The 18,250-nt window shown below is 63.7% G+C and overlaps 1 protein-coding gene across 1 annotated transcript; it reads left to right on the plus strand.

Annotated features, from left to right (window-relative positions):
- The first annotated feature begins 7,883 nt into the window (after window positions 1-7,883).
- Window positions 7,884-17,885, plus strand: EFNA3 (ephrin A3). The gene is made up of 5 exons (XM_053908755.1): window positions 7,884-8,130; window positions 14,017-14,330; window positions 16,285-16,350; window positions 16,530-16,607; window positions 16,819-17,885. Exons 1-5 carry the CDS (start codon window positions 8,006-8,008, stop codon window positions 16,947-16,949), a joined length of 714 nt encoding a protein of 237 aa, XP_053764730.1. The 5' UTR covers window positions 7,884-8,005; the 3' UTR covers window positions 16,950-17,885.
- Window positions 17,886-18,250: the final 365 nt, after the last annotated feature.

The raw sequence follows: 18,250 nt of genomic DNA on the forward strand, positions 1-18,250 counted from the left end.
AAGTTTGGGCTGTGTGACCCCTCCCTTTTTTCCGTCTCTTTCAGTGATTCCTTCCTTCCTCTACTTGTTCATTCATTCACCAAATCGTGGGCTCCCAGCGCCCTTCTTCCGGCAGGCCACGGCAGCTGGGGGCGTCGGGGGATTCCCAGCGGTGACGCAGTGGGAGAAGGGCACCCTGGCTTCCAAGTAGCCAATTGAATCCTGGGGCCTGGGGCATGAGGTCATCAGCGGTGATGCCCATTGGCTCAGGCCTGGACGTGGGGAGGGGGTCCCCATAGCAACCGACGGTGCGTCCGACCGTAACCCGGAGAGTGGTCGTTGCCGGAGCTCCAGAGGCAGCTTGGGTGGTGTTTGGGTTGGGGGCGGGGAGGCGGGGTGGAGCCCAGACCCCCCCAGGTCCCGCAGCCCTGGCCCAACCAAGCTGCTGTCGTTCTGGAGATCTTTTTCTCACTCAAAGTAATGGTCAGTGCCCCTCGCCCGGGGCAGGCAGATTGGGGGCTGGGGGAGTACGGGCGACGGCGTTGGGGTCGCGGGTGCAGAGCCGCCGCCGCTCGGAATGCTAATTCTGAGAACCTCCTGTTCTGCATCTCGTCTGCACCTCATTTGCATTCTCTTCATTTAAGGTCAAATTGAGCAGACAGCCCCACATCCCAGCCCTGTCGCGCGTCTGTATCCCGACTTTATCCCTCAGCAGCTCCGTAATCTCTCTCTTTCTCCAGTTCCTCACCCCACCCCTCTCCCAGCCGGCGGTGTCCCCTCGGGTGCGAGGGGGCGCAGCCTAGCAAGAGCGGAAAGAGAAGTCCGCCTCTCCCCCTGGACGTCTGCTGACAGATGGGGAGGGCTGGTCCCTACCGCCTAGAGACTAAACTGACAAAGCAAATGGTGGGGGAGGTGCCCGGGGCTGGGCGGGGGTCTCCGGGGCCAAGTCACCCACACGCCCAGCAGGGTGCTGGGACTAGGGCCGCCTGCTTGCAGCCAGGGGCGGGCCTGCCCACCTGTCTGGTGCCAGGACAGCTTCCTGCCTCCAATTAAACGCTAATGAGGTGTCATTAACCCTTAGCTTGCCTGCCAGCCCTCAGGTGGAGTTTAGATTCGTGGTCTCACCCCGAACCGAGGGGCGGAGAGGAGGCCCTTTGAGGAAGCCTGGAGGCAGTGGGGCCAGGGGGCGGGGGGAGGGCCAGAAGTCTGGGCCAGAGGCATGCGCGGCGGGCACCGCTTATGCTGTGTGCTGCTGGGGGCTCCACACACGGCCGGCCCAGTGGCTGGGTGTCTTTCTTCCCGGCGCATCAATTCGGCAATGACTTGCGAATCCCCTTCCCTACTCTACTAACTAAACACCGGGCTGCACGCTGCGTGCTGGGGGTAGGCACTTGCATAAGACAAGATCCCTTCCCTGAAGGATTCTTCAGATTACTCCGGAAGACACATTGTCCAACAAATAATTATAATGCCAAGTGCAAATGCCACTACAGAGCCACGAATGAAGTGCTACGGGAAAGTGGGCTCTCAGAGAAGACTTGGGCTTTGAAGGGCAAAGTTTAAGCGGGGAGGGGATGTGGAGAACCCAGTGTGCCTGTGTGTGTGTGTGTGGGTCCGAGTGGGTCCGTGCTCAGCCTGTGCCCTCCTGGGGCTCATGTTTGCGTCTGTACGTAGGTGTGAGAGTGTGTAAGTGTGCTGTCTGGACCTCTCTGTGTCTGGAATCCCTGCTCCTGAACACACACTGTGGTTTTATTACAGATCAATGTTTGCTGCGAAGCTCTCGTGCAGATTAGCCCGAACCTGCCCAGCCCAGGGGAGGGGAAGCAGGGAACCGTCCTTGGCTCTTTGGGAAGGGGTGGGCAGACACCGTCTTCACACTTGGGGGCCCAGACTCTTGGCTCCCCAGTTGGCGGCGGGCTGGCCAAGGGAGGCCAAGGGCTGGGGCCCCGGCTATGGTGGGGTGTGCCCAAACTGTAGTGCCCTCTGTCCCCGGCTCCCCAGGGGAGACACAGAGGCTGCAACCACCACTCCCCATGAGACCTCAGGCCCCCTCCCCCAACCTGTTCTGTCTGTGGAGGAGAGGCCAGCTCAGACCTGTCTGCTGGCTCTCTCCTGCGGGGAGCGGATGTTTTCCAGGGGACTCCAGAGGGCTGGGAATGCTGGAGCCTACCAGGAGGCCTGCTACCCCACCCTGCCCTCTGAGGTGCTCTGCAGCCTGGGTTCCCCCCACCCACCCTGGGGCACCACTTCCCCAGCTCTTGCCCAGGCACAGGCATCCTCACCAGGGATGCCCTCGACCACCAGGCAGAAGGTGGGGGCTAGAGTTCTGACAATGAGGCCGGGGTCGTGGGGCAGGGGGCACTGTGATGCCGCTCAGAGACCCCACCCCAACCCCCTCTGTCTCCTTGCAGCCACCTGCTAGAAAGCTAATTTTGGTGGCAGGAAAGAGAATAGAGTCTGGATCTAGGGAAGGTTTTAGGGGTTAAGAGGCTTTGCGGCCTGAGAGGGTCAAGGACCCCTCCTTCTCTACTGCCAAGGACGGGGACTTTCCGTTTTTTGGCTGAAACTTCCCCTCCCCCAGATTCCATCTAATTGTTTCCTGCCCCGGTCCACTCCCCAAGCCCTGGGCCAGCTCTGCCACTGTGACAGCTTTGAGAGAAGCTTGGAGAGCAGGAGAACAAACGGAAAAGGGAGTCTGGGGCTAGTCTCTCATGGGCAGACCTCAGGAGAGAATGCCTTATTACGAATGGTGATGAGTGATGAGAGGCACCCGGCTGCCTCTGTCAGTGGAGGTGGAGCCTATGACTCTTGATCTCTGGGTTATGAGTTCGAGCCCCATGTTGGATGTGCAGATTACTTAAAATATTTTAGGGGCACCTGGGTGGCTCAGTCGGTTGGGTGTCCAACTCTTGATTTTGGCTCAGGTCATGATCTCACAGTTCTCGTCGTGGAGCCCCACGTTGGGCTCTGTGCTGACAGCGTGGGATTCTCTCTCTCCCTCTCTCCCTGCCCCTCCTCCACTTGCTGGCACGCGCATGCTCTCTAATAAATACATAAATAAATTTAAAAATATTGAAAATAAAATATTCTTAAAAATAAATGAATACAAATGACAGCCATGAGGACCCCACGAGTCAAGCACCTCATAGGGCTTCAACACTGTGCTGAGTGCTTCCCAGACGTGGGTCCTAATTCCCATGAGAACCAGCTCCTTGAGGAAGGGCATTATTCTGCCTGCGTTACAGATGCAGACGTGGTCCCAGAGAAGTTAGGTAACTACAGTCGCCAATGAGCTGTAGAACTGGAATTCAAACCCAAGCCCATCCTGTTTGTTTGTTTTTTTTAAAGATTTGGTGGGGTGGGGGGTGCCTGGGTGGCTCAGTCAGTTGAGCATCCGACTTCGGCTCAGGTCATGACATCAGTTTGTGGGTTCGAGCCCCGTGTCAGGCTCTCTGCCAACAGTGTGGATCCCGCTTGGGATTCTCTGCCACCCTCGCCCCTCCCCCACTGCCTCTCTCTCTGTCTCAAAAATAAATAAACATTAAAAAACAACAACAACAAAGGTGTTATTTTTAAGTGATCTCTTCCCCCAACATGGGACTTGAGCCTCAAACACTGAGATCAAGAGTCAGGCTGCACTGAGGGAGCCAGCAGACGCCCAAGTCTGCCCTGTTCACTGCTAGGCCACGGCACCTCAGCTTTTCTCGAGGCACACTCCGGATTCACCCACACCCTCGTGTACCGCCCCAGAGCCACCCCCCCCCCCCCCACCATGCAGCTTGCCGGGTTCATTACAGGGGCCCCGGGTGCGGCTAGAGTCGGGGGTCATTACACCCCCCCAGCCCTCCAAGCCCTGTACCCTCATTTCTCATGTCCCGGACCTCGCTGCAGCGCCCCCTGTTGCCGTGTCCCCTGCCCGCAGGCGTGCGTGGGGCTCCGCTTCCGCGCAGGGCATTGAGCACCGCGTAGCCAGGCGACACACATACTTAGAAAAGTCGGAAGGAAGGTACTTTCAGCGCCCTCCTCAGGGGCACCAGCTTCCCGTGTTAGGACCACGCCCGCAGCCCGCACTGGGCACACGCACGGGCCCTGGGCAAGGTGCGGAACCCGTGAATATTTCATGTCTGGAGCCGCCGGCTGCCTCCCCCGCGCACACGCGTGCCCAGTCCTCCCTCTCACAGGCTCCTTGTTTATTTGTTTAATGAATTATTTATCTATGCCCCCCCTTCCCTGCTGGTCTCCCCCTCCCCCAGCCCCTAGCCTCCATGATTTATTGAACACAGCTCAGCTCTGTGGTTGCCACCCCGCGTCCTGGGAGCCGCCTTGGGCCACACACCATCTGAGTACTCCCTCTGCCCCTGACCTGTTCTGCTCCCGGCTTCCCTGGTCCCAGGAGCGGGGGCAGGAGTGAGGCACCGCATTCAGAGAGCTCCCCGGGGCCTGAATCCAGTGTCCCTGGAGAGAACACAGGGGCCATAGGTGTACCAGCAAGACTCAGGGGCCCAGGGAGATTCAGGCTGAGCCTGGAGATGAGGAGAAGGGGGGGCTGAGGCCCTGGGGGGAGGACCAGCCCTGTGGAGGGAACCCCAGCCCCAGAGAGGTCCCTGCCCTACAGCCAAGTGCCCGTCAGGGCCCAGGCCTTTGACACCAGTGTTTCAAACTATAGCTTGTGACCCTTTGGGGTGGCGAAATCAAGAATAAATTTGAGGGGTCTCAACCAGGCCTTTATTTTCTTTAAAAAAGATTTAAAATTAGAACAGGAGACAAATACCAGAGTGCATCCTCTGCAGTAAGGCTAAGTATTGTCTCATGAAACGTATTGTTCCGGTTATATGTGAATGTGTGTGCGTGTGCTTGTGTGTGTGTGTGTGCTGTATTGTGAAATCTACATCTTACTGTGGGTCACCGTCAGGAAAGGTCTGAGTCACAGATATAAATGGAGGCCTAGAACCCACAGAAAGAGCCCTAGGCTCAGATCTGGTGCCAGGCATGGGGACAGTGGCCCTGATCTTAGGCACAGAGAGACCCAATCCCTAGAGAAGCTAAGACCCTGTGACCAGAGCCCGACGGGCAGGTCTCTACAGCACTGCTGGAGGTCAAACCCCATGTCAAGACTGCCACACAGTTGTGCAGTTCGTGCATGGCACAAAGGAGTCACCCAAGAGTCTAGTAAAGGGTGACATCACCTTTTGACATGAAACTCCCTCCCCAAGACGGAGAAGCACACCGGGCCCCCTCCCGTTTTTGCATAAAGACACTACTTGCAAAGAGATGTATCCTAAAGACTGGGCACATCTAAGTCCTGAAGGACTGCGTCCCCACAGAGGGTGCTTATTCTTTTTCTGTTTTAATTTTTTTTTAACATTTATTTATTTTTGAGAGCTAGAGACAGAGCACAAGTGGGGGAGGGGCAGAGAGAGAGAGGGAGACACAGAATCTGAAGCAGGCTCCAGGCTCTGAGCTGTCAGCACAGAGCCCGACGCGGGGCTTGAACTCACGGACCATGAGATCATGACCTGGACCGAAGTCAGATGCTTAACCGACATAGCCACCCAGGTGCCCCTGAGGGTGTTTATTCTAAAACACACAAAGGGTGCCTGGGTGGCTCAGTCACCCAGGTGGCTCAGTTGAGCGTCCAACTCTCGGTTTCAGCTCAGGCCATGGTCTCACAATTCATGGGATCGAGCCCCACATCAGGCTCCACACTGACAAGCCTGCTTGGGATCTCTCTCTCTCTCTCTCTGCTCTTCTCCTGCTTGATGTCTCTCTCTCTCTCTCTCTCTCTCTCTCTCTCTCTCTCTCAGATAAATAAACTTAAAACACACACACGTACATATTCACACACAAGCTCAAATCAGCCAGCAGTTCATCTGGATAGAGATCTGGATACAGCATCAGATCCCATGGACAGAGGCCTAGGCCCTATAGACAGTGTCTCAGAACTTAAAAACCTGATAGAGCTGCTTAAATTCTAGAGAAGGGGCCCCAGATTCTAACGAGAAGGAGCTCAGTCATTATTGGAGGATAGATGTGGGGGTACTAGTGTCTAAACAGGAATATTTGGGTCCTATGGAAAAGGGTCCAAGTCTGTAAGTGGGACCCAGATTCTACATAAAGCGATTTAAGGCTTCTAGAATGAAATCCAAACTCCTAGACCAAATCAGCAATCTCCCAGTCCATATGCATATGGCCCACCACTCCGCCCACTGTGGGCCCTACGGGGAACAGCCTCTCTTTGCGGAGCTGGGAGTTTGGGGGGGTGGGATCCCTGTGATCTGTGGCACCAGGAGCAGGCAATTAGCATCCTTTGGGTGAAACAAATCTCCCTGGGGATGAAGAGTCTGAGGGGAGAGAGCTGTGTGCAAAGTCTCCCATTCCCACCCCAAGGGGCCTAATTTACTTCTGGCCCCTGAGAAAGGAGAGGACATCTCCTGGGATGGAGGGGAGCTGAGACAGGGCAGGGCCTGCTCTTGCCTGGCACCAGCTGGGCATGGGGCCCATTCTGGGTGGCACTGCCCCCCCCCCCAACTCAGCACCTGAGGCTGACTTGTGTCAGGATCCCTGTCCTGCCAAGGATAAGCAGATGAAGGGTGCTTGTGTGTCCTCGCTCAAGAAAGAAAGAAGGAGGAGCGCCTGGGTGGCTCAGTCGGTTGAGCGTCTGACTTCGGTTCAGGTCATGATCTCACAGCTTGTGGGTTCAAGCCCTGCGTTGGGCTCTGTGCTGACAGCTCAGAGCCTGGAACCTGCTTCGGATTCTGTGTCTCCCTCTCTCTCTGCCCCATCCCCACTCATGCTCTGTCTCTCTCTGTCTCAAGAAGGAAAGAGCATCATGCCTGTCTCCCTGGGCCCAGGAGTTGGCCAGGGATCTCAGAGCCTCATCTGAGACCTGGTTCTCCTGGTCACTCTCAGTCCGCGGTTCTCTGAAAGAGAAGAGATGAGGGGTGGACACCCCCTCGGTCTGGATTCTAGACCCTTCCCTTCAACCCCTACTTCCTGGGCGAAGAAGGGAGAAGAGCACAGAGATTTGTGTGTGTGTCAGAGGGTGCATGTGGGTCTGGGTGTGAGTCACTGTGTGTTGCACACCGCAGGGTGTGTTCCTCTGTCTCTGTGCGTCTAAGTTCTCCGCCTCTGGGGGTCTGAATGTGTGTGTGTAATGTCTGTGCTCACCTGTCACCACGAGGGCATGACCGCGGGGAGCACCAGAGCACGGGGTGCGCTGCCCTCTGCCCTCTCCCCACGAGAGTAGCAGCGCAGTGACAAAGCCTAGGGACACCATGGGCTGCCCAGGGAGGAGCCCCTCTTGAGCTGTTTGCAGGCGTCCTGGGAAAGTCTGCTTTGCTCCAGCTGACTCTCCGCGGGCCCCCGACGGCCAAGGCCCCTCCAGCACGCCGGGTGCTGACCTTCTCAGGGGCTGGCCCCTCCACCCCACTCCAGGAAAAACCGAGCCTCGTGCTCAGCCAGGGGCTTCAGTCCTAGGTGCCAACTGAGGGCTTCTCCACCACCCTCTGGAGCCCCCCCGCCTCCTCGTTCACATGGGAAGAGGGTCATGGAGGGGGCAGACAGCCAGACTCTTGAGAAAGGAGGGGGTCTGGCTCCACTTAGGAACTGGCCCTGGACCCCCGGCTTCTTTTCAAAGCCCCTCCACCCCATCCCAGGGATGAATGTGCTCACGCGAGATCGAGATCCCTGTCCGGGCCTCCCTAATCCTTCTCCGGGGAACTCGAGACCGGCAGGGAGAGACGAGGCGCGCGCCGCTGCCGCCCGAGGGGGCCAGCGCGGTCCCCCGCCGCCCCACGCCGCGCGCTCGGCGCCCGAGCGGGGCGGGGCCAGGCGGGAGCGCGCCCGGGGCGGGGCTTCGGGGGCGCGCCCGGAGGGCGGAGGGAAGGGCTGGGGGCGTGGCCTACGGCTCGGGGGCCGGCGGCGGCGGCGGCGGCGGCGGCGGCGGCGGCGGCGGCGGGGAGCTGGGAGGCGAGAAGCCGGGAGCGCGGGGCTCAGTCGGGGGGCGGCGGCGGCGGCGGCTCCGGGGATGGCGGCGCCGCTGCTGCTGCTGCTGCTGCTCGTGCCCGTGCCGCTGCTGCCGCTGCTGGCCCAGGGGCCCGGGGGGGCGCTGGGGAACCGGCATGCGGTGTACTGGAACAGCTCCAACCAGCAGTGAGTCGGGGGCCCGGGGAGCCCGCGCGTCCCGCGGCGGCGAGAGGGGGAGTCCTGAGGGCACCTGCGGTGGGGGTCCTGGGAGACACGGCTGGGGGCTGGGGGGCTGGGGGCGAGGGACCGGGGCACACAGTCTGTGGGCGTCCGCGAAACTCGGGGAGGGGGGGTGTCGGAAAGAGGCTGTTGAGGTTTGGGAAGGAGGACTTGGGCCGTGCGGACGCCGCACCCCACCTTGCCTTCTCTCGGAGCCCGCCGCTGGGATAGCGCGCGCCCCCATCCCACCGCCCCCCCATCTTCGCCCCCTTGGGCCGTGCTGGGCCGTCGCACTTGGGGGGGGCGGCGATGACCTGTTTTCACGGTGAGGCTTTCGAGGGCTTGGGTCTAGGACTCTTGCTTTTGAAAAGTGGGGTCCAGAGCTGAGGCAGGGAGTCCGGCCGAGCACCGCCCCAGAACCAAGGCGAACCGGTTGCCCTGATTGTGGGGAAAAGCCCGGCTGGGGTGAGCGGGGGCTGGGTCGCCGAGGCGGGGGTCCTGGAGGTGCTGCTGGGTGACGACGGAAACGTGGGGTACCGGTGAAAGGGAGAGAGGCAGGCAGATGTCGGCGTGTCACACGCGCGCGCACACACACGCCCGGCCTGGGGACGGCGTGTGGCTCGAGTGTGAGCGGGCGTGCGCGGCTGTCAGTGTGCGTGTGTGTCTGAGTGTGTGATTTGTGTGTCTGCGTCGGCGATCGTCTGGGGGTGGGAGGGGGGCGGCGGGGCGGGGAGGGGGCTGCGGCCGCCGTCCGCGTGGCCGGCCGCGTCTGGGCTGGGGTGGCCGCCGGCGCCGCCGCGGTCTGGGCGGGTGTCAGGGCGGCCGGGTGGTTTCCCCGGGTGTGTGGCGCGGCGGCCGGGTCCTCAGTGTGCTCAGTCCTCGCTGCCCTTGTCCTCTCCTCCCCGCCGTGCCTCCGTGCGTATCACCCCGGCCGCCTCCGTGTGTGTCTGTGTGTCGGGGGCATCCCTGGGGAGGCGGGGGGGTCACTGTCACTCCTGCCCGGGCGGCGGCGGCACTGCCTCTGGCTCCCCACCCTGGGGGACGACCCGGGAGCAAACGGCGAAGCCCCAGGGGAGGGGACCGGGAGGGCCGGGCGGCCGCGACCCCCAACCTTCCGGGGGAGGGGCTGCCGCTCGCCGCTCCGCTCTTTGTTGTTTGGGGCTCCGCGCCTCCCCCTCTCTCCCTCCTCGCGCCCGGAGTGTCAGACTGGGGGTGGGGATGAGCCGACGACGCCCCCCTCTCGCTTCCCATGGAAACCTCGGGGGTGGGGACGAGGCCCCTCCCCCTCGTCCCCCGGAGCGGGACTCGAAGAACTCCGGGGGGTGCTGGGGGCGGACTCCCCGGTTCTATCCAGCTCGTCCCCCTCCCCCAGACTCGCACGTCCGCCCCCCGCCCCGCTAGAGTCTGGCGGGGAGTGGCGAGTACGCAGGTGAGGGACCCTGGGGCCCCACCACCCTTGGGGCACCCCAGCGTTCTTAAGAGAAGCCGGGGCCGGGAGTATGCGGGAATGGCCGGGGAGGGGGCGGTGGGCGACGCTGTTGATCAGGTTCCCCTCCCCCGCATACACCTGGGCGCAGGTGAAGGCCCTGGGAGGGGGTGGGGGCTCCCGGTTCCGGGAGCCTCCTGTCCGTCCTCCGCGCCCCCCCCCCCACGGGTCTGGACCGGCAGAGGTGGGAGGGGGCGCGCACCCGGCAGGGAGGACGCCGCCGCCCCCGCCTCGATTCCTCGGCCTTTGTTGCCGCTGCGCCCGGGCTCCCCGGCTCCCTCACTGCGGCAGCCGCGGCCCCATAAATCGTGAGAGCGACGTGCTCGGGAGCCGGGAGTGGAGAGGGCCAGGGAGCTGGGGGCGGGGCCGGGCCGAGCCACAGGCTCCCGCGCCCCCTCCCCCCGGTCACGTGAGCTGGGCGCCGGGCTCCCACCCCCCTATCACGTGCTGAGGGTCTCTGCCCCTTGGGGTCACGTGGAGAGGGTCTTGCGACCCCGCCTCCTGGGGTCACGTGGGAGGGTGCTGGTGGGACACGTGCAGAGGCCTCCTTTGACAGACCTGGGGGCAGTGCCCCGCACAGCGGTCATGATCTCGCCCCCTGTCCCCCGACTCAGTCCCTCCGTGTGCTCCCCTGTAATTGGGAAGACCAGTTCCCAACGTGGCCCAGAAACTGGGGACGGGGGGGGGGGCCGTACTATACTGGAGGGAAGAAGGAGAATGTGAGGTCGAGGGGTCCCCTGAGCCCGGAATTGAATTGGGGGTGGGGGTGGGCGGACCAGCCGATGGCCAAATGTGTATGCCCCCTGGTCTGTGCCTCGTTTCTTCGCAGAACTAAGCAAGGTGTCGTCCTTCGCCCCTAACTCAGGAAGCCCGGAACCTCTTCCCTTGGCTGGCTCCTACCCCTCTCTCTGGAATGTTTCTGTTGCTGATCTCGCTTTCATTCACACGTTCATTCAACAAATATTTATTGAGGCTGCACCAGGTCCCTGGTGGCCTGTCCCCTGCGTGTCTCCTCCCGGCCACGAGCCTGTGCCCCGCACCCCCGCGCCGCCGCTCAGAGCCGTCTGGGCTGTGCTGTCTGCGGGCCTCCCCGCCTGCCCCTGCGCGCCTACCTCCCCCCAGGCCTCTCTTCGTCCCCAGCCTCAGTCCCATCCGCATCCTCGCGCTCTCCGCGATTCTGGGCCCTCTCTTTCGCGGGCTCTCACACCCGGCCCCTCTCGGGCACTCGGGCCTCTTAGTCACCCCTCTCGGTGCGCGTCTCACTCCGTTTCTGTGTGTCTCGCCTTCGGCTGGTCTCTCGCTCTTCGCCGCCGCTGCAGATCAATAAACCTTCGCCGCCGCCGCCGCTGTCGCAGGGAGGGGGCGGGGATGCGGGGCGCGCGGACGCTCCCCCACCCGACGCCGGCGGGAGAAGCCCGGGCCGGGGGCCGGCGGGGCCCGGCGGGGCGGGGCGCCCCGAGCGCCCGCGGGGTGCGGGGGTGTCGGCGAGCACGCGCGCCCCGCGAACGTTCCCGCCACCCGCCCACCCCGGGCCGGGCGCGCACGTGGTCCGGCCTCGCCTGCGGGAGCGAGCGGCGCGCCGCCTCGGGGGCGCGCTCTAGAGGGGTGGAGAGCCCGGGTCGGCGTCGCTCCATCCCTCCTGCCCTGGGAGAGCTCTGCGTCCCGGCTTCCTGGGTGGGGGCGGGGGGGTGAACACGTTCGGGTCCCCCCGGGATGCTTTGCCTGCTCCCTGGTCTCGTTAGGCACCCTGTTTACCTGCCCCTAATTGCCCCGCGGGGAGAGGTTTGCCCTTCCCTGCTCCCCCGCCGCCCACCCCACCGGGTTGGAGCAGGCGGGGCCCTGAAGGAGTGACGGAGAAGGGTCGGAATGCGCCCCGGAGGCGGCGAGGGCCGGGAGAGACAAAATAACGGGGTGAGGGGGCACCCCCTCCAGGTGGGGTGCGTCAACACCGGTCTTTCTGCGAAAGAGGTGGAGGCTGGGAGGGGGTGAAGTGGGGAAGAACGGAGAACTGTTCGAGGGGACAGGCACACGGCCCCCGCAGCCCACCCCCTGCCCCCTCCCGGGGATGGGTACCCGCGCCCCCCCCCCCCAGGAGGCGTTAGCTGCCAGCCTCGCTGGGCCTAGCGGCCCCTCCCTCTTCGCTGCCAGGGCAGGGAGGATGGCACATTCAATTAAAGTGCCCAAGCCAAGCGGACACCTCACTCGAGTCTCCCACGAGTTGTGACTGGGGACTCTGGCACCCAGTCCCGCTCCCCCCCCCCCCCCCCAATCCCGGCTGCTGCCCGCAATCATTCCACGACCAGGCTTTCCTCCCGCGTGCCCATGGCGCGCGGGCACTCCAGGGACTGTTCCTGCCACCCAGCCTGGGGACGGACAGGTCAAAGGTGGCCTCTCTTCACTGTAGTCACCCACCGACCTTTCCATAAGGCTAGTCTCCGCCCTGTTGAAGAAACAGAGGAACCCGTCCCAGTGGCTCTGGCTTTGGCTGACTCCTTGCGGGAGTGGGTTGTGCTCCCGGGAAGGCGCCCCAGGGAGGGACCACTGCAGAGCAGGGCTGGAAACCTGGGGGAAGCTCCAGGACAGAGGCCCCGGGTGGCTGTGCGGCTGCTGCAGGCCTGGCACCCTTTCACTGGTGGCCCCCTCCTCAGAGCCTGTGGGGGAGGGAGGAAGGGTAGACTTGGAAGCTGGGGATAGAGAGGCAAACCCAGGTGGCGCCAGAAGCCAGGCCTGGTCTAACCCGTTTTCCTGCTCCTGGTGCCCCAGGCCGAGATTCCTGCCCACCTGAGTGCCAGGGCCAGGGAGGGGCCTGAGTGACCCATCACTCCTGTGGGAACTGAGTGGGGCTGGTGGCATTCCTGATGACTCAAGGAGGCTCTGCCCATTCTCCCGGGATGCCCAAGCACCAGCTCTCCCCTGTCTGCTTAGCGCCTGGCTTGGCAGGGAGTGCTTGGGGAGGGGGCGGCCCAGGCAAGGCCATGGAAGGAGGGGAAGGTGGGGAGGGACCCTCGAGGCCCCACCCAATTCCGAGGCCTCCAAGCCTGTTTTCCTAATGAATCTAATTACTATTTGTGGAGCTGGGAGGTGCCTGGTGACAGGGGGAGCCCGCGCCTGCCTTCAGGGAGTTCCCAGGGACTAGGGACCCCAGTGGTTTGACCTTCTGCCAAGTACCCCAGGCCTCCTGTGTCCACCACGTCCACCTGTCCCTGCCAGGACGTGTGCAGAAGAAACCGGGGGAAACCCCTGCCTACTCTCCGAGTTTGTTTCTCCATTCAGATGTTTTTCACCCCACAGCGCGCGGCACCACCATGGAGGGCATTAAGACCAGCCCTTTGATGATAATCAGCAAGGCAGGTGGGGATTATGAAGGACCCAGCATCTGCTTCTGTGTCCCGTAGAAGGATCTGGGGAGTCCGTGGCACAGCCATCTTGTCTGGGCACTGTGCCCACTACTCTGCCTGGCACCATTAAGGGGCCAGTGGTGCCAGGTTGGGGAGGAAGATGTATAGAGACAGAACTCGGGGCCGGTGGGCATGATACCACGCGGAGCCTTGCTGTGGAGTCCCTTAGCTCTCCCCGACCTGTTGTATCACGTTATTGGGGACCTTAATTGCCAGTAGTACTGTAGAGAAGAGCGTGTGCCAGTGTGCGCGTGTGCGTGTGCGCGCGCGTGCCAGGGGGGAGTGGGGGCAGGGACAGAGCTGGAGACTGCTGGGGTCAAGCAACACCGGTGCGCGGGCCCAGCACACACCCAAGCTAGGCCGCCCGCTGCACCGTGGACATATTTGTGTGTGCCACAGGACTTCGGTGGGTATTGCGTGGAGCGTCCGCACAGGCGTGTGTGAGGGCAGGTGCTGTCCGACTGGCCTTGGGGGTGGGCCGGCAGCGGCAGGAAAGCGTGCCGGGAGAGGCGATGGAGGGTGCGCATCTCTGGGAGGGGACCCCTCCCGCCTTCACCCTTCCCTTCCGTGCCCCTATCCCTCCTCCCCAGCGCTGAATTATGGGGGATGGACGGAGGAAATCCGGGCCTGGGTCTGGGAGTCGCAGGGGCCTGCGCCGTTTCTGTGGTAACCAAAGCGTACGTTCCCTTCTCCTCCGCCTCTCTTTTCCTTCCGAGGAAGGCCGGGCTTCCCTGCGCGTCTGCTGCCCCCTGGCGGCCACCAAGAGAAGGACAGGAGGAGGCGTGGGCCTGGGCGGGTAGCGGGGGACCGGTGGCGCTAGGGCCCAGGGGACCGGGACCGAGCGGAGAGGCGGCTCCGCAGCTACTCGGGGAGGCTCCGCAGACCCAGGGGAAGGTCTGCGGAGCGGCGGGATGGGAAGAGGGTTGGCGTGGGGTTTCTCCTCCCTGACCCGCTTCCTCTCTCCCACAGCCTGCGGCGAGAGGGCTACACGGTGCAGGTGAATGTGAACGATTATCTGGATATTTACTGCCCTCACTACAACAGCTCAGGGGTGGGCCCCGGGGCGGGGCCGGGCCCCGGGGGCGGGGCGGAGCAGTACGTGTTGTACATGGTGAGCCGCGCCGGCTACCGCACCTGCAACGCCAGCCAAGGCTTCAAGCGCTGGGAGTGCAACCGCCCGCACGCCCCCCACAGCCCCATCAAGTTCTCGGAGAAGTTCCAGCGCTACAGCGCCTTCTCGCTGGGCTACGAGTTCCACGCGGGCCACGAGTACTACTATATCTGTGAGTGACGGCCGGCGGCGGGGCCCGGGGGGATCCCGGGGGCGGGGCCTAAGGAGTGCCGGCCGGGGGCGGGGTTTCGGGGCGGGGCCTAAAGAGTACCTGAGTGGAGGTCGGGGGGGTGGAGTCCCGGGGGCGGGGCCTAAAAAGTACCTGAGTAATGGCCGGGGGGGGTGGGGTCCCGGGGGCGGAGCCTAAGGAGTGATGGCCATGGGGTGGGGTCCCAGAGGCGGGGCCTAAGGAGACTGAGTGATGACCAGGGGTGTGGGGTCCCGGAGGCGGGGCCTAAAGAGTACCTGAGTGGCGGCCAGGGTGGGGGGTGGAGTCCCGGGGACGGGGCCTAAAAAGTACCTGAGTAATGGCCAGGGGGGGTGGGGTCCCGGGGGCCGAGCCTAAGGAGTGATGGCCATGGGGTGGGGTCCCAGAGGCAGGGCCTAAGGAGACTGAGTGATGACCAGGGGTGTGGGGTCCCGGAGGCGGGGCCTAAAGAGTACCTGAGTGACGGCTAGGGGGTGGGGTCTAAAGAGCGGGGCCTAAGGAGTGATGGCCATGGGGTGGTGTCCCAGAGGCGGGGCCTAAAGAGTACCTGAGTGATGGCCAGGGAGTGGGGGTCCCAGAGGCGGGGCCTAAAGAGTACCTGAGTGACGGCCAGAGGGGTGGGGTCTAGGGGGCGGGGCCTAAGGAGTGATGGCCATGGGGTGGGGTCCCAGAGGCGGGGCCTAAGGAGAGTGAGTGATGACCAGGGGTGTGGGGTCCCAGGAGTGGGGGCCTAAAAAGTACCTGTGATGGCCAGGGAGTGGAGGTCCCAAAGGTGGAGCCTAAAGAGTACCTGAGTAACGGCCAGGGCGTTCCTGGGGGCGGGGCCCAAGGAGTGATGGCCAGGGTGTGGGGGTCCCAGGGACAGGACCTAAAGAGTATCTGAGTGACATCCTGGGGGTGGGGTCGGGGCCTAAAGAGTACCTGCGTGATGGCCAGGGGATGGGGGGGGCCACGGGGTTGGGTCCCAGGGGCGGGGCCTAAGAGTATCTGAGTGACGTCCAGGGCGCGGGGCTCCAGGGGCGGGGCCTAAGGAGTGACTGCCACGGGCTGGGGTCCTGGGAGCAGGGCCTAAAGAGTACCTGAGTGATGGCTAGGGTCCTGGGGCAGGGCCCGAAGGAGAGTACCTGAGTGATGGCCAGAGGTGGGGGGGTGGGGGGGTCCCAGGGGCGGGACCTAAGGAGTACCTGAGTGACGGCCAGGGTGTGGGGTCCTGGAGGCAGGGTCTAAAGAGTGATGACCAGGGAATGGGGTCCTGGGGGCGGGTCCCGAAGGAGAATGAATGACAGAAGTGAAGACTCAAGGGACCGGGGCGGGGCCTAAGAGCGTCAGTGACGGCAGGGAGAGTGAGGCTGGGGGGAATGGGCGGGGCCTAAGCGTGAGTGGCGGCCAGGGGGTGGCGTCCCCAGGGGCTGGGGCGGGGCCTAAAAAAGTATCTGAGAGGGGCAGACGCTGGGGTCCCCAGGATCCGGGGATGGGGACGGGGTGGAGGTGGGCCTAAAGGAAAGTGTCACAGTGATGACCAGGGCTGGGGTCGCAGGGGCCGGGGCGGGCCCACGTGGGTGCCATGTGGTCTGCATCGCTGGGAGTGACACCTCGGGATGATGCGTGGGGCCTGGTGGCCTTAGGGCTTCCAGCCGGACAGCGTCCGAGGCTGAGAGGTTTAGTGACAGCCTGAAGGGTCGGTCGCGGGGTCACTGCTTCCGGGAGGGACGTTCCAGGGCTGAGACCTCAGGGTTCAGAGTTTCTTGAGGGCTGGGACCAAAAGGGCTTCGCGGGCTGCCGGCGGAGCCACCGCAAGCCAAGTCCAAGGGTAGGGGAGCCGGGAAGGACGCTGCCCGGGGCAGGTGGCGGTGCGGAGGGCGAGAGGGGGCGGGGCGTGGGCCCGCAGAACGCAGCTCAGGCCCCGTCTCGTCCCCAGCCACGCCCACCCACAGTCTGCACTGGAAGTGTCTGCGGATGAAGGTGTTCGTCTGCTGTGCCTCCAGTGAGTACCTCCGGCGCCCGGCCGCGACCCCATCCCCGGCTCCCTGCTTCGGGGCTCCCCTGGCTCCCGGGGGCGGAGGGGGGGGCAAGGAGCGGGGGCTCGCTCCCCAGCTGTAGCGAGGGGGGGTGTCCTGGCCCTGACTCTCCCCTCCTCTCTCCCCCTCGCGCCCCACCCCGCAGCATCGCATTCCGGGGAGAAGCCGGCCCCCACCCTCCCCCAGTTCACCATGGGCCCCCATGTGAGGATCAACGTGCTGGGTGAGTCTGCGCAGCGCCCTCTGGTGGCCACTGCTGGAACCGCAGCCCCCTCCCCGGTGCCTGCCCACCTCGCATGCCTCCCCCGGGGGGCACGCACCCCTCGTACCCCGTGGGTGGTCACGTCCCGGCTCCACCGCTGCTGCCGCTGCCGCGTGCCCCGCCCGGGCGCGCGGCCCAGCCCTCACCAGTCTCTCTATCTGTCTGCCCACAGAAGACTTTGAGGGAGAGAACCCCCAGGTGCCCAAGCTTGAGAAGAGCGTGAGTGGGACCAGCCCCAAGCGGGAACACCTGCCCCTGGCGGCGGGCATCGCCTTCTTCCTTATGACGCTCCTGGCCTCCTAGCTCTGCCCCCTCCCTTGGCGGGGGGACGCGGGGCTGGGAAAGGGCAGGGGGACTCTGGCCTCTCCAAGGGAAGTCCAGCTGTGGGGCCTAGGCCCCCTCCTGCTGTGGCTGGCAGTGGGGCCTGCACCGTACCTCTGTGCCCGTCCCCTTTGCCCCCGCTCTCCCCGCGTAGGGCACTGGAGTGGACCAGACGCAGGCACAGCCCCGGGCCCCGGGTGGCCCTGGGGCTCCGGGACCTTTCTCTGATCCCTGGTACCCTCTCCTGTTGTCCCCACCAGAGACAGGTATGCCCCGGAGAGCACGCATCCGAGCGTGGGAGGCACCCCCGTCGTTCTCTTCTAGGGGCGGAACCCAGGGAGGGGACTAGATGGGCGAGGGGGTGGCAGCGCCCACTGCCCCCTCCCCCTGTTTACAGCAATAAGCACGTCCTCCTCCTCCCACCCCCGCCCCCAGGATTGTGGTTTGGATTGAATCCAAGTTTACAAGTAGACACCCCTGGGGAGGGCGGGCAGTGGACAAGGGTGGCAACGGGTGGGCACCGGGGTGCCAGCAGGCATGTACAGACTCTGTATCTCTATATATAATGTACAGACGGACGACTCCCTCCCCCTCCTCGGTCCCTGACCTTCCCTGACTTCCCCTTCCAGCTTCAGACCCCTTCCCCACCAGGCTAGGCCCCCCCCTCCGGGGGACCCCCTGGCCCCTCTTTTGTCTTCTGTGAAGACAAGGCCTATGCAACGCACAGACACTTTTGGAGACCGTGAGACAACAGCGCCCCCCCTCCCCTCCAGCCCTGAGCCGGGACCCCAGTCCCGGGACCTGGCCCCGCCCACCCTCCGTGGCCCCACCCATCCTCCTGGGCCTTTTTCAAGTGCTTTGGCTGTGACTTTCATACTCTGCTCTTAGTCTAAAAAAATAAACTGGAGATAAAAATAATCGAGTGTGTGTGATTTCAGGGGCCACCACCCTTCCGGACACTGGTTAAACCCCACAGGGCACAGGGTCGGGGAGGGGATTCTGGGGCCAAAGGAGCAACTGAACACCTCGGTCTGGGCTCTGTCTCCCGTGAGGGGACCGCTCCGTGTCCAGCGAGCACCAGGGGCTCCCAGCCGGGCCTGGCCGGCTTAGGGCGCATCATCCACCCTCGGAGGGTCGTGTTTCTCATCAGAAAATTGTAACACGTGTGAGGATTAAATGGCAGCGGAAGCGTACAGCTCCACGAACGGGGGTTTCTTCCCGTTCCATTCTGCAATCAGGTCCTTGACTGGGGTCTGTGGATTTCAGGGGGTTGTGAACCCAGA

Source organism: Panthera pardus, unplaced genomic scaffold, assembly GCF_024362965.1.
Source record: "Panthera pardus isolate Hobbes unplaced genomic scaffold, ASM2436296v1 HiC_scaffold_21, whole genome shotgun sequence".
NCBI classification, from domain to species: Eukaryota; Metazoa; Chordata; class Mammalia; order Carnivora; family Felidae; genus Panthera; species Panthera pardus.

Bases quoted from the DNA above. Each gene is read 5' to 3' on its own strand.
- EFNA3 (XM_053908755.1), top strand. From the start codon at position 8,006: ATGGCGGCGCCGCTGCTGCTGCTGCTGCTGCTCGTGCCCGTGCCGCTG. The intron at 8,131-14,016 runs GTGAGTCGGGGG...TCTCTCCCACAG, and splicing joins TGGAACAGCTCCAACCAGCA to CCTGCGGCGAGAGGGCTACA. The intron at 16,351-16,529 runs GTGAGTACCTCC...CCCACCCCGCAG, and splicing joins GTTCGTCTGCTGTGCCTCCA to CATCGCATTCCGGGGAGAAG.